General features: G+C 36.1%; 1 protein-coding gene across 10 annotated transcripts in view; it reads right to left on the reverse strand.

Annotated features, from left to right (window-relative positions):
* The window catches only part of ADD3 (adducin 3), a 125,579-nt gene that overhangs the window by 16,208 nt on the left and 95,614 nt on the right, over positions 1–13,757 (reverse strand). For all 10 annotated transcript variants that reach the window (XM_030842534.3, XM_060285940.2, XM_060285942.2 and 7 more), the window contains 2 exons: positions 11,164–11,387; positions 493–631 (listed from right to left, as the gene is read on the reverse strand). In XM_030842534.3, coding sequence (XP_030698394.1) covers positions 493–631; positions 11,164–11,358 — 334 coding nt within the window. In that variant the 5' untranslated portion in view covers positions 11,359–11,387. The remainder of the gene's footprint in view (positions 1–492; positions 632–11,163; positions 11,388–13,757) is intronic.

The following is a 13,757-nucleotide window of genomic DNA, read 5'->3' on the forward strand; positions in this document are numbered from 1 at the left end:
GTTTTCTTTTCTTTTTGTGGTACGCAGGCCTCTCACTGTTGTGGCGTCTCCTGTTGCGGAGCACAGGCTCTGGACGCACAGGCTCAGCGGCCATGGCTCACGGGCCCAGCCGCTCCGCGGCAGGTGGGATCCTCCCGGACCAGGGCACGAACCCACGACTCCTGCATCGGCAGGTGGACTCAACCACTGCGCCACCAGGGAAGCCCTACGTTGCAGTTTTAATCTTTTGTGCATTCACTGTATGTCTCCTCAATTCAAATATGCATTTATCTGGGGCAGGGACCACATTTATAACTATTTTGTAATCCTCACAAAGTGTAATAAATGTCTGGTTGGTATGAAAAAGTAAGAGATCCTAACACTATGTTACTCTAACTATTAGATGTTATGAACTTAAGGACTGAACCAGATCAGAATATGCTGCTAGAAATGTGCAGTGTACAAATTAGAGATGAAATTACTGTCTTTTAAACTTTACGAAACTTGACGTACTGAGGGGAGGTGAAGTAAAGCCCGAGAAAGAATTGGCCATGATGTAATCTGCAATCTGTTGTAATGCTAGTAATCCAGTTGGATTGTGGCCTTTCTTCATCTGTTCTTGAATAAGGCATTCCAGGTCTTCCCGAAAGGCCTGTAATACACAAAAATAATCACTGAGCACATGCATCTCGCTTGGAGCAGAACAACCCAAACATAACTTGCTCTGATGTAATCAGTCTTCTTCCCCCATCCCTCTCTTGAATAGCTTTCATGTACATTATTTTAAAACAAATATAAAACACAAAATAATAAAATTAAAACACTGGAAGAAGAAGCAAGAAGCTTGCTTTCAGGGGAGGGAAAATCATTAGGCATTCTTAATCTCAAAGCAAATGAGCTATACTACAACATCTATAATAGACAGGTATAGGTAAAAGCAACTTTGTTAATAATATGCAACTAGAGCACCAAGTACAGACTGATGTAAAAAGAGACCCATTCCTTGCCTAGCAGCTCATTATCTAGGTTAGGATAGAGTTCTTATCTGAATGAGGCATGACTCTGACTATAGCAACTCCCAGCAAAAGTTTTCACTAAGACATAGTAAATCATGGCTTCCATTTTACGATTTCCATGGCAATTCCGTAGCTCTATAAACTCTGTAAGCAAACTTATAAAAGCTGAGAGTTGATTACTTCCCTTATGCAACACTGTGCTAAAGAAAGAACTTTTCCCCCCAGCTTCGGGTACTGTATGTTCCTGTTCTGGAGTGCTGCTTTTCTTTCTTTTCTTTTCTTTTTTTTTTTTTGCGGGGTGGGGGGGGGGAATGTGTGGCAGAAGCAGTATTTATATAAATAAAAATACTGAACATTAAGAGAAAATTTTCTATTCCAGTAACCCTTGAGTTGCTAATATGATTCATCATTTGAAACATCTCCCAATCCTTCACATTAGTTGAAATAGCTGGGTTTGTATTTCTATCACACTCAACCAACACTTATTTTATTAAATTCATCATTTATTCTCTTGCTCATGTTTATATTCATTCATCTTAAACATGAAGGCTCTTGCAATATAAACCATCTAGACCTCGCTCTGCTGTTTGAGATTGGTTACATGTATAGCAGAATGCACTGCTGGAAATTAAATTCAGTTTGTTCCCGCCTCACCTAAGAGAGAGAAGGCAGAAAACTGCTTTGGAACCATTACCTCCAAGAGGGGTAGATATAAACACCATGGAGATAATTGGGAAATCCTCCTTAGAAGAGTGACTCTCCTTCAAGTCGCTGAGAATAGCCCTCCTCAGAAGGCTGGGAATAAGATCTCCTGGAGCAGTTGCTTAGATGTAGCTTTGCTTAGAGGATGGCTGAACACCTCTGAGGTTTTCAGAAGGAAGAACTTTTTAAAAAAGTTTAAATAATGGCAGAGAAGCCCATGGTGAAAGTGGAAATGTGGTTGTGAGGCTATGAGGTGGTAGTACATATTAGAACCAGTACTGACTCATGCTTGTGTTGCTTTTAGAAAACTTTCTGCTCATACAGCAAATGGATGTTTGAATGATTAATTTTAAAAATACTAGCTGTGACTTTATTTGAATTCTGAGTTCATAGAGAAGTTTATACCAGTTAAACATGGTTTTTCTTTTACAAATTCAAGACTTATTAAATGTAAATCCTTAGCATAATTATAAAAAAATTCTAAACATCTAATTCCATTGACTTTTATCTAGTTCATTTAAATACATGATTTAAACCGGAGAAACTATCGTATAAAATATTCTCTACAAAGACACATTACATTTATCAGAAAACTCCATTAGTACATAAACATAACATAAAATGGTTGTGAACATAAAATGGTTGTGAGCTGCATATAAGATGGATGGACGCATTCATACTGATGAGTAACATGAGTGTTTCACCATATTTAAGGCTGAAAGGAAAAGAATCTTCCAGATATACTCATTTATCTTTATATAAACTACAGAAAACTTCTAGATACCTGACAATGGGCCAAAATTCTCTTCTGAAACTTTATCTTCCCTTCAAAACCAAACTCTAAACCTTCCACAGTTCAAAGCAGCTATAACCAATATTCTTTGATTTAGTGTAAAAAAAAATTTACACCTACTGTATGTATCACAATATCTCTGAGAAGTAGGCATAATTTATTTTATTGAATGCACCTTATGTTATTCCAGGAAGAATTTAAGGCAGATTCCATAGATTAACATGACACGAAAATAAATTAAATATAGGTAAGAAAAATCAAGCTAACGAGAAAATAGGCATATGAAGGTAAGATAGAGCCAGGAATGAGGTTAAGATACAAAGAGCATACTATAAAATTGTATCATTTGCTAGAGATGGGCCAACTTTTATCTAAAGTCTCCAGCAGCCAACATGAATCAACACAATCGCTCAATATGCTGGTTTACAAGGGTTTTAAGAAATTTTAAGAAAACCCAACTAGTTGCTCAAGAGAATCACAACTATTTATGACCCTGATGAGAAATTTTTGCTGGGTGGATTGACAAAGCTAAATAAGAAAGGTTGAAAAATTCGTTCACAGAGGTCACAGAGCTGGTAAATGTCAGAAGCAAGGACTCAGGTCAAATGCTTTTTTTATCAGTGAAAATGCTTTTTTTACTTCCATTTATCCCATAGCATGATGAGTACCATCCTAAAGCTTTGAGATGATCCATGGTGTCACAGAGGAATGTGAAGGAAAGCCCTTCTGTAATTAATTAAGAAAAAAATATGAATTTCCCCTTTAAGGCTAGTGAATTGCTTCTATGCAGTATAGAAGAAGAAAATAATTTTCAAAGTAAATGAAATGTCCCCAGCCTTTTTATATAGTTGACAGTGCTTCAACAGATATGAATTCTTCTATTCCGAAAGATTTAATATTTTTTGTCATGAACATTTATAACTCAGTTATTATGTTCCAAATATTTCTGAAATATTGTTCAGATAATTACCTAAGCCATAAAACAGTCAGTATAAAATTTACTAATGATATAAAATTGTTTCAGCTGGTTTTTAAAATTTATCAGTAAACTTAAGCTTTCGTTAAAATAATAAAAATTTTGTTTGTCTTTATGGTGGATAGTTAATCATATTCCTACTAAAATTCAATGTTAATAAAATAATCCTTTACAGTTGATTCATTTGAATCTCACAACCAAGTCCTGAAATAGGCAATGACTTGCTCACGGTTACACAGCTAACAAGTAAATGGAATAAAGATTCAAATCTCAAACTCTCAGTTGGGCACAGATATTTGCCTAATTTTATCAGAGATGGGTTGTATCACTGAAACCAAACACAGGCATACCTTGTTTTACTGCACTTTGCAGATATTGTGTTTTTTACAAATTGAAGGTTTGTGGCAACTCTGCCGAGCAAGTCTATCAGTGCCATTTTTCCAACAGCATTATTTTAAAATTAAGGTATGTACATTGTTTTTCTAGACACAATGCTACTGCACACTTAATAGACTACAGTATAGTGTAAATATAACTTTAACATGCACTGGGAAACCAAAAAATTCGTGTGACTCACTTTATTGCAACGTTTGTCTTATTACAGTGGTCTGCAACTGAACCTGAAATATCCCTTAGGTATGCCTGTACAACTAATAAGGCAGCAGGTGTGCTGTGATCAGAAATATGAGTAAACCTCTTAGGCTAGATTAGAGCATTAGGTTATAATGATAGTTAAAGCAAAAAAAATTATTCAGCAGATCTTGGAGTACCAAAACTTGCCCTCTTATAGCTAGGAATTCTCCCACCAAAGCAGAATGAGAAACTCAGTTATAAGCAGGGCAGCAAGATCACATGCTGGGGCTTCTGAAGTCAGATTAAACCAACAATTCCCTAGGGTCTCTACTAGAGAAGAGTCAGGTTAAAATATCAAACAACACATACACATATGTGGTTTTACAGCATAAACCATCTTCCTTCTCAGATAGAGAAGAATAGAGAAGAGAAGGCAGTCCCTGAATACATGAATACATGAACATGAATAAGGCAGAGTGCCATCGGGGTGATAGATTCCTTAAGGCCGTCAAAAACCAAAATACAGTCCAATGAATTATGATTATAATCTTCAAAGTGTTGTCACAAAAGCATAAAAATGCTTTAAGTTAGCGATATTGTATTTAACCCTATGTATATATTTCCACAGAAACAGTTGTCTACTATGTGCTAGGCACTGCACTACATGCTTTTATGTTATTTCATTAAACTGTCACAACCACCATGTGAGGTCCATTTTTACCAACAAGGAAAAGTGAAGCTCAAGTTAAGTGAGTTTCCTAATGTCACATAGCTATTAAGTGGTGCTGAGCCAAGATCCAAAACAAACACTATATGCATACATGCATGTATAAAACATTTATATAAACAGATTAAAACTGGAAATGATGAGAAAATGGGCTGACCTCTAACTTAGGTCACAATAGTCTGGTACTCCAGGATCTCTACAATCTGTTAGGTCAATTTTTGGCTCTATCTCCCATTACTACCTCATGTTCTGGTAGCCTATGAGGTTTGCTGAGCATTCTCTGATCACAACTTGTACTTTTCTATCCTTGCTCACTGTATTTCGTCAAACGGAAATGCTGGCTTCTACTGTTCCTCTACCAGATGAATTCTTACCCTTTACTCAACACTCATCTTAAAATGTCACCTTCTCCTTGAAGTCTCTCCTTTAATCACCACAGTTAGGAGGGATCTCCATATTTCTTCTCTTCTCACCCCACTGTGAATTATTTTAACATTTGCCTATACTACATTTAGGGTATGATTGTGATTTATTTTTCGTACTCTACTATACAGTAATATCTGATGGCTGGGACTGTGTCTTTCACACTTCTAGAGTCTCCTGGACACAATTATTCAGTGCTCAATTATTATAATCGTAAGTTAGAGCTTCTTTTCTATATTTTCCTAGATATAAGGAAAGAATGCAAAGAATCTGATCTCCTCTTGAGTTAATGATAGCAAAGATCCATTTCATAGGTTATTAGCACTGGAATCTGAAGTTCTAGAATGCAGTCTTATCAGTCTGTCACTTGAATGAGAAATTCCTCCTGTGTAATAAGGCTTGTCCATCATCTAATGGGAGAAATTCAGTTTTTTAAAGTAAGAAATGAATCTTCACAGAAGTTTATACATTTTTGAAAAGTCATTTAATTCTTCAACTCAAACAAAATCCTACTTGAAAACTTGGTTTGTCCTCAGAACATTATAGTTTGGACAGCTCTCTCATCAAACACATGTCCAAAAAAGTGTGGTTAAAAAAAAGTGTTTTTCACTAGGTGAAAAACAAAATGTTTAACTTAGAGAGAGGGTGCCTGCCTTTAAAGCCTTCTCTGAATCTCCGTTTCATTTGATACTTCTCCTGTCAATGTTGAAGGAGTGATCCTGTAAACTTTGAATTCATAAAGGTATGGATAAAAATAAACTTGTAAAAACACAAAAGATTCAGAGATTTGAGATTCATGTAAGGTCAGAGTATACTTTAAGTATACTCTTAAAGTATATACTTTAAGTATATACATATTCACGTATACTATACACCAAAAGCAGGAGTAATTTGAAACATCAGATCTTAAGGCTTCTGCATCTAAGATCAGAACTTTCAGGAGAAAGTGGCAATAGATGAAAGATTTTTTATTTTTAAATCACAGAAAAGAGAACCAATTTGATAAAAGAAACTGACTTGATACGATTATTTTGGTTAAGGCTAAAAAAAATTACATAGACTGACCTATAAGTAATGTCTAACTTAATGAAAATCAGTTAACAGAATACTGATAAGTATCAGAACTGGATTTTAAATATCCACATCTGGATGTTCTACCTCAAAATAATTACGAGAAAGAAAAACTGGAGCAAAAAGAAAAACAGATTACAGACTTGCTGCTCCCAAGGCACCCTGCAATTATGCTATTAGATCTCTCCTAAAGTGGGATTAGGAGCATAACAAACTTACTTAGAATTTTTCCATTAAGAAATGTATTCATTTGGAAATAGATTACCACTGGTCCTGTTGAAAGGAGAAAACACAAATCAACCAAATCTTCTTCTGGATGATCTTTCTCCTGTATCTATGTGTCTTAATTAATATAAAGCTAAAGGTTAGAATAATATCTTTTCTTAAAGCTGGTATAAAATAAAAATGCAAACAAAGTTAATGAAGAATACTTGTGTCTGAAACTTCTGAAGTGACCAGATAAACCATGGTAATTTTGACCAACTATTCTAACTGAGGTGATCTGTTAACATTTTAGGCCTTGATTACAGTGAGATTCTAACATGTATATGGCTTTGAAGTTTCTCCTATCTTTAAAATAAGTTTGAAGCATGACACACTGCCCTTTTATTAAGAAATGTTAGTGTGTCATGTGCCTGAGCAATCACCACCTACACTCCTGTCGTCCTATCTTTCAGAGTAACATTGCACACTTCTGTTAACAAGTCTAAATTGCTTCTTATAGTGATATGGCTTAAGAACGTTCATTCTTTTTCTGAAACCCACCAACTGATTGTCATTTAAGCAGTCAAGTTCAGTAGGAGCTTGTTGGACAACATTCAAGTGTTTAATGACTCAAAGCCCATTCAGCTATTCATATATCCATCCATCCATGTATTCAGAATTTACTAAATATCTACTATGCACAATGCGCTATTAGTTTTCAACTTACATGATTCTTTAACTTTGATGAGGTCCATCATTTAATTCTAACAGTTTGCCCTGGACACTTCATTCCGAGACAAGGGCAATCATATATATGTCATCAGAGACATATATATGAGGAATATATTGGTCAAAGAAAACTTATGGATTCTCCTGAGTGCATTAACAAAATCTCTAGCTAAACAAGTTTACTCGCCAGCTCTTAATCTCTAAGACAAATACTTTCTTAAATTAAAAAAAAAATGACAAAAGTGTGCGAAATTCCTAGAAAGAAGTAATAACTTGGAGTTAGGATGAGACAAATTGCTCTTATTTTCTCAGCTCAAGGCAATAAGGTGTCAAGTTTGTTATCCAAATTTACAGACACCAAAATGTCTTATGATTCGAAACTCTTCTTGAGTTGGGTTGAATTAACTTGAGCAAGAGAATTTCAAGAAGAATGAAACAATAATATATGAGTGGAATTTTTTCATAGTTATTGAATGCTTTAAGTGGTACAGCCTAGTGCGTAAGGGTGTGAGCTTTGGAGTTTACATCCAGACCCCACCATTTAACTAAGCTTGTAAAAACTTCTGCAAGTTATTTAATGCCTCTAAGTTTCAGTTTATTCCACTGTAAACTAGGGATAGTAATACTTCTTTGATTGAGTTGTTTTGAGGATTAAATAGGATTTGGTACATAATAGGTGCCTGGTACATAGTAAGTGCTTTAAAAAAAAGCATTATACTTTGCTTTTATTAGTTTTTCTCCTGATTTCCTTTCTTCCCAAATGAACTCAGCAATTAAAACAGAAGGATTACAAATTTGTTTCTTACGAACATGAATTAGTAATACCTTTGATTTTGATCTTTATTGGTTATGGGTTTTGTCCAACAGAGTGAACCCCAAAATTCACAGGAGACACACAAAGGTTTTAAGAAAATTATATTCACAGAAACATTACAAGCTTGGACTTAAAGAAACAAAGAGAGTACAAAAAGAAAAGAGGTCTTTGAACTCTAAGACCTCTACAAGTGGAACCAAAAGCTCAGAGGGCAGAGCCAAGAACTAGGGAGACTCATTCCTACTAAGTAGAAGGACGGAATCTTCATCAAGGGAACTGCCAAACATTTGCCCAGGTGAATTTCAGAATTGCTATGGACCAGTGACTACTTTGTACTCCCAATTTTCTCCCTTTTTGAACAGGAATGTCTGTAGCAGTTATCTTTGCCTGTCCCACCACTGGGTGTGTGTGGGGCAGATAACTTGTCTCTTTCGTTCTCCGGTCTATAGATTGAGAGGAATTGTACTTAAGAAATTACACTTGAGGAGTATCATCTATACCTGGACCATATTTAGATGATGATATTCTGGATTCAGGCTAATGTTGTAATAGGATGAAACTTTTGCAGGGGTGTTAGGAGATGGTGAGTGTATTCTGCATGTGGAAGGAGGAGATGGTGAGTGTATTTTGCATGTGGAAGGAAGGTAAATAAATTGTGGCAGACTGTGATACTTTTAAAATAAATTGTCATCAGAGAGTGGACAATCCTCCCCTCAAAAGGTGGAGCTTAATTCCTCTCCCCTTGAGTATGGGCTGAACTTAGTGACTCACTTCTAACTAATAAATATGGTGGAAGTGATGGTGTTTAATTTCTGAGATTAGGTCATAAAAGGAACTGCAGGCTCCTCCTTGCTCTCAGATACTTCCTCTGGGGGAGAACACTCAGACAGCCTCAGGTTTAAGGTCCATGTGGCAAGGAACTGTAGCCTTTTGCTGACAGTCATGTGAGTGACCCATCTTAAGATCAGAAACTTCCACCCCAGTCAAGCCTTCAGATGCAGCATCCTTGACTGATGTCTTGACTGCAACTTTATGAGAGACCTTAAGCCAGATCCACTCAGCTAAGCTGCTCCTCAATTCCTGACCCACAGAAATGACAAGCTAATAAAAGCTTGTTGTTTTAAGCTGCTAGGTTTTGTTATTTAGCAATACAGGCCACCATGTATCATTTCCTGTGGTGAAAAGTTTGTTGTATTAAAAGAAATTTGAAAGCCATTGTCCTAAAACATGGCAGAAAGACAAAATGTATACACTTTTCCAAGTCTTTCACAAACAAGATTTTAAATTCACTAGCAAAGATCTAGGGAAAAAATGATCAATCCACAATTCTTTTAAATTTTCTTTGTTTCTCTCTGGGCTAAAAATTATCACTCTTGCTATATGAACATGGAAATGACAATCTATATACCTGCCCTTTCCCATTCTTTCATTAAATTCCCCTGGGCATAAGTAAAATTGATACTTTTAAGCCAATCTACAAGTAGCAATACACAAGTAAAAACATTAGGTAATCTCCTGTTATACTGTCATTAGTTTAGTGGAGAAATTATTTTAAAAAAACCCTGGCATAGAAATGTAGTTGGGTACTTTTTCCTTTTTTTTTTGGCTGTACGCTGGCCTCTCACTGTTGTGGCATCTCCCGTTGCAGAGCACAGGCTCCGGATGCGCAGGCTCAGCGGCCATGGCTCATGGGCCCAGCCACTCTGCGGCATGTGGGATCTTCCCAGACCGGGGCACGAACCCGTGTCCCCTGCATCGGCAGGCGGACTCTCAACCACTGCGCCACCAGGGAAGCCCCGGTACTTTTTCCTTTTAAACTTTAGTTAGAATTGAATGATCCTCTTTGGAGCACTTCCCAAAGAAATCTCAATATTTAATAATCTTGAACAAAATCTGAACTTCATCTCATTCTTTCAGTTACTTTATTCTATATATTACCATAATCCTTTGGCTAATGAGTTTGTTCTTCAAAGTGGAGTTTCTTTATAGAAGGAAATATATCTATATAATTAGCATGCTCTTCAAGTATTTATAAACATAGAAACTAGTCTGCATAAAAGAAGGCACTGAACATTTAGTCCCTCATGATGACTTTTCTGGTTAGTCTCCTTTTCATTGGGAAGAGGTTTCTTTAAGGGTTTACTTAAAGGATAGCTTTACATTTAAGCTATACTTAAATTCCTCAAAGCTTGCCTTGCTTTTATAACTTGTACTTGCTTTTATCTAGGCCACTGATATATAAGAATTACTCAGGAATGGAATTCCCCTTTGGCTTTGGACTCAGCCTCTGTGATTAAATCCACAAGGGCACAACAAAAATGATTCACCAGGGCCACCTCAGGCAGTTCTATGTCTTGGTGTTTATTTTAGTACCTAAGTTGGAAATCTAATAGAACCCCAACCTGGGCATCGTGTGTCTATGTATGCTGAACTCTGTCTTAAGGGGCCCATGATCTTCATTATACATAAAGCTATGAATTCATTTTGCATGTTAAATCAAGCTGTTCACTCATTTTCTAAAACTTATATGTGACCTTTACAATTCCACTAAAGGTTTGTAAGAAACTTAACAAATCACTTGAATATGATTTACAAAGTCTGGATATTACTGTGCAGACAGAATTTTCAGCTTGAGTTAAGGTTAGAATCCATGTTTAATCTAGTTAGTTTGGTGCATATGCATATATGTGTGCCTACATTAGGTGTATGTAACATTAGGCTGCCAAATCACAGACATCCTCACGAACCTTAAGTCTTCCTATGCTGCTCTGAGTGTCAAGATACCCAAAGGAAGAAGAAAGTATGTTCATGGGGTGTATCTATTTCTTGGTTCCTAACACTTCACTCATACCTTTATTTTCTTCACAGATATTCAGTCTGTAATGGGAATCCTTGAGTTCAGTAGCATATTTTGTCCTCCTTTAATGAAACATTACACTCAGAAATCACTCAAGAAAGTTTATCCTACCAAGACGATACCAGTTTATTATTAAAGCCTTGCAAATTAAATTTATAAATTAGGTGCTTATTTTGCCTCTGAAAGACTGGGGACAACTAGTCACTCTTCCTCCACCCCTCTTCTAACCTGAGAGTATCACTGTATCAAGGTTTCCAAAGAGGAAGAAAAATTATAGCCTTCAAATTATTTTGACTCACCGGACTTTGCAAGATCTGAGTAACTCGTTTCCTCTGCTCCATCATATTGAAGTCTTGCCGTAGATCAGGAGACATGTTCCTCTCCCTTATGTATTCTGGGTCATTTTCATTGATGCGGTCAAAATACCTCTCTTTGTGAGGCACGCTGGGAGGAGGAGAAGTAGTGACCACGCCTTGGCTAGCATCGGAACTCATGCTTCAAGTCTGCCAATTCTCCTTGCTATCTGCATTAATAAACACAAAGTAGGACATTCATAATAAATTCATTATTAAATTCAAATTTTACACAGGTCATGCAGCACTTTTTTTTTTGCCCTCAGAGTAACAGTGGCAACTTTCTTTAAAAAGTAGCTTTTCAAAAAATATTAGAACAATTTTTTATTAAGATAAAAATATCTTAGATTACAATGCTAAATTGGAAATTGATATTTTCAGAGCTAGTGGCAACTTGTGGTTCAATTATAATAATGTCGTCAACTGCTATATGAATTTTTTAAAGAAGCAACGATCAAAATATCTGAAAGTAAAATGCCACACCTAAGACAGCAAATTTTCACAATTAGTGATTACTGTTAGTGGAGATTCTCTTTCCTCTCTTACTCATGCTTTTACGTTAGACCAAACTCTGGCCATATTTAATGATCAGTATTTTACAGTGAATGTAGTTTTAGTTTATTAACACATGAGAGAAACACAGTTGTAAGCTTTTCAAGTTCCAGGGAAAATGTAGGAATTATTAAGGTTGCCAGACTATATAACTTTAGCAGATAGTGCTTCAAATCCAAGTAAGAAAAAATAAAAAGCCGTTCAGAAACCACAGGAACAGCTGATTCATTTAATTATTACTGACACTTAGGATAACCCTTGACTTTATGCCAGGGAAACAAATTCATTTGGGCTTTGCTACAGCTGAGCACCTAATCAACCAACTGTAGCTAGATCAACAGGACAGTTATTTAACATCCATCCCCAGCCCCAGGCTGTGATGGCTTGTGCTAGAAGTTGATGAAGTCATCTAACCCAGTGCTTCTCAGATTGTCTGTGGTGAAGGACCTTCTCCAATTTGCCGTAAACCAGTATTTTTGTAAAATACAAAATAATGCATTTAGATGTCACGGCAATGTCAAACTGCATGAAGTTTCTAAATGCGTAATATTATATTCTGTACTTGTCACGGACTGCAGTCTGCAGACTGGCACTGGATCCTGGACCACACTTAGAGTATCACTGACCTAGCAGAGAGTAACAGTCACTGCACACTGAAGGAATGCTTCCTCTAACTTTTAGATGTGATTTGGCAGAAGCCTAAATCAAGAGAACAGGACACCACTGATTAGTGTATCCCTTTACATAGTTGTTCTTTTGAACTGAATGTAGAAAGTGCAAAAAATGTGCAACAAGGAAGAATAAAAGGAAACAAATTTTAAATAAGAATTGTAAAGACGGCTTTGCTTAACACAATTTTCTCTACAGGTGGTAACAAATGCAACCTGTTCAATATAAATGACTGGGTAACAGAAAAAAACATTCTAACTACAAAATGGTATTTATTCAACGGATTATTTGCCTAGTAAGAAGAATCACTTCATAATAAGGGAAATTAAATGTGAAAAATTCCAAGTATTCCTTTTCTATTTATGTAGAAAACTAAGGGGAGAGAAATATCTGTGGACTTGAAACTCTGAAGATTCTTCACAGCCTTGGATTCCTTCTCAGCAGAATAGTTTCTAGGTAGATCCAGAAGGGAAAAGGCAAGGGCCACCTTTTTTCTTAGGGATCTGAATTCCTGATAAAGACCAGAGATACCTGATCTCATCTTTTAAACACAATAACAACCAGTGAGGTTACTATATTTGTCTCTAATAATAGTTTTCTCTGATAGAATTCATTTCTAAAGCTGCCTTGACTCAGCCCAAGCAAACTCATTGCAAGACATTAAACATTCTTGCATTAATTCTGGTCCTGGAAATGTAAACTTATTCTGTTAAATAATTTTTGCAAAATAATGTTAAAACTGTTTTCTTTTACTTGCCAACAACAATCTCATGCAGAACATTCTAAAAGCTACCTAAATTATTTTAGTGTACTACCCCAAAAATTCATGAAATATGGTTAAAAACACTTTATATCATATGGCTTTAATGAAATTCTGATTTTATGACTAGAAAGCAACTAATCAGTGAAGGAAATGTGAAAAATGAACTTTTCTATAACTGAGTCTTCCACATCTTAATTCATTAATTTAAAAATTGGGAGAAAACACTCCACTAAAGAATGAATATCTGATCATTATATGTGTTCTCCACAGGATAAATGGCCATTTTTTCTTCTTTTTGTATAACATCCACTATTAATGGAATGATCCTGGACATATTATATTCTTCCAAAAATTAGGTTTTGCTACACTGTTATTAGACTGGCACTAGCCTATGGTATTTTATGTATGTATGTATGTATGTATTTATGGCTGCCTTGGGTCTTTGTTGCTGTGTGTGGGCTTTCTCTAGTTGTGGCGAGCGGGGGCTACTCTTCGTTGTGGTGCACGGGCTCTAGGCGCAGGGGTTTCAGTAGCTGTGGCTCAAAGGCTCTAGAGC

Source organism: Globicephala melas, chromosome 16 (assembly GCF_963455315.2).
Source record: "Globicephala melas chromosome 16, mGloMel1.2, whole genome shotgun sequence".
Taxonomy (NCBI): Eukaryota; Metazoa; Chordata; class Mammalia; order Artiodactyla; family Delphinidae; genus Globicephala; species Globicephala melas.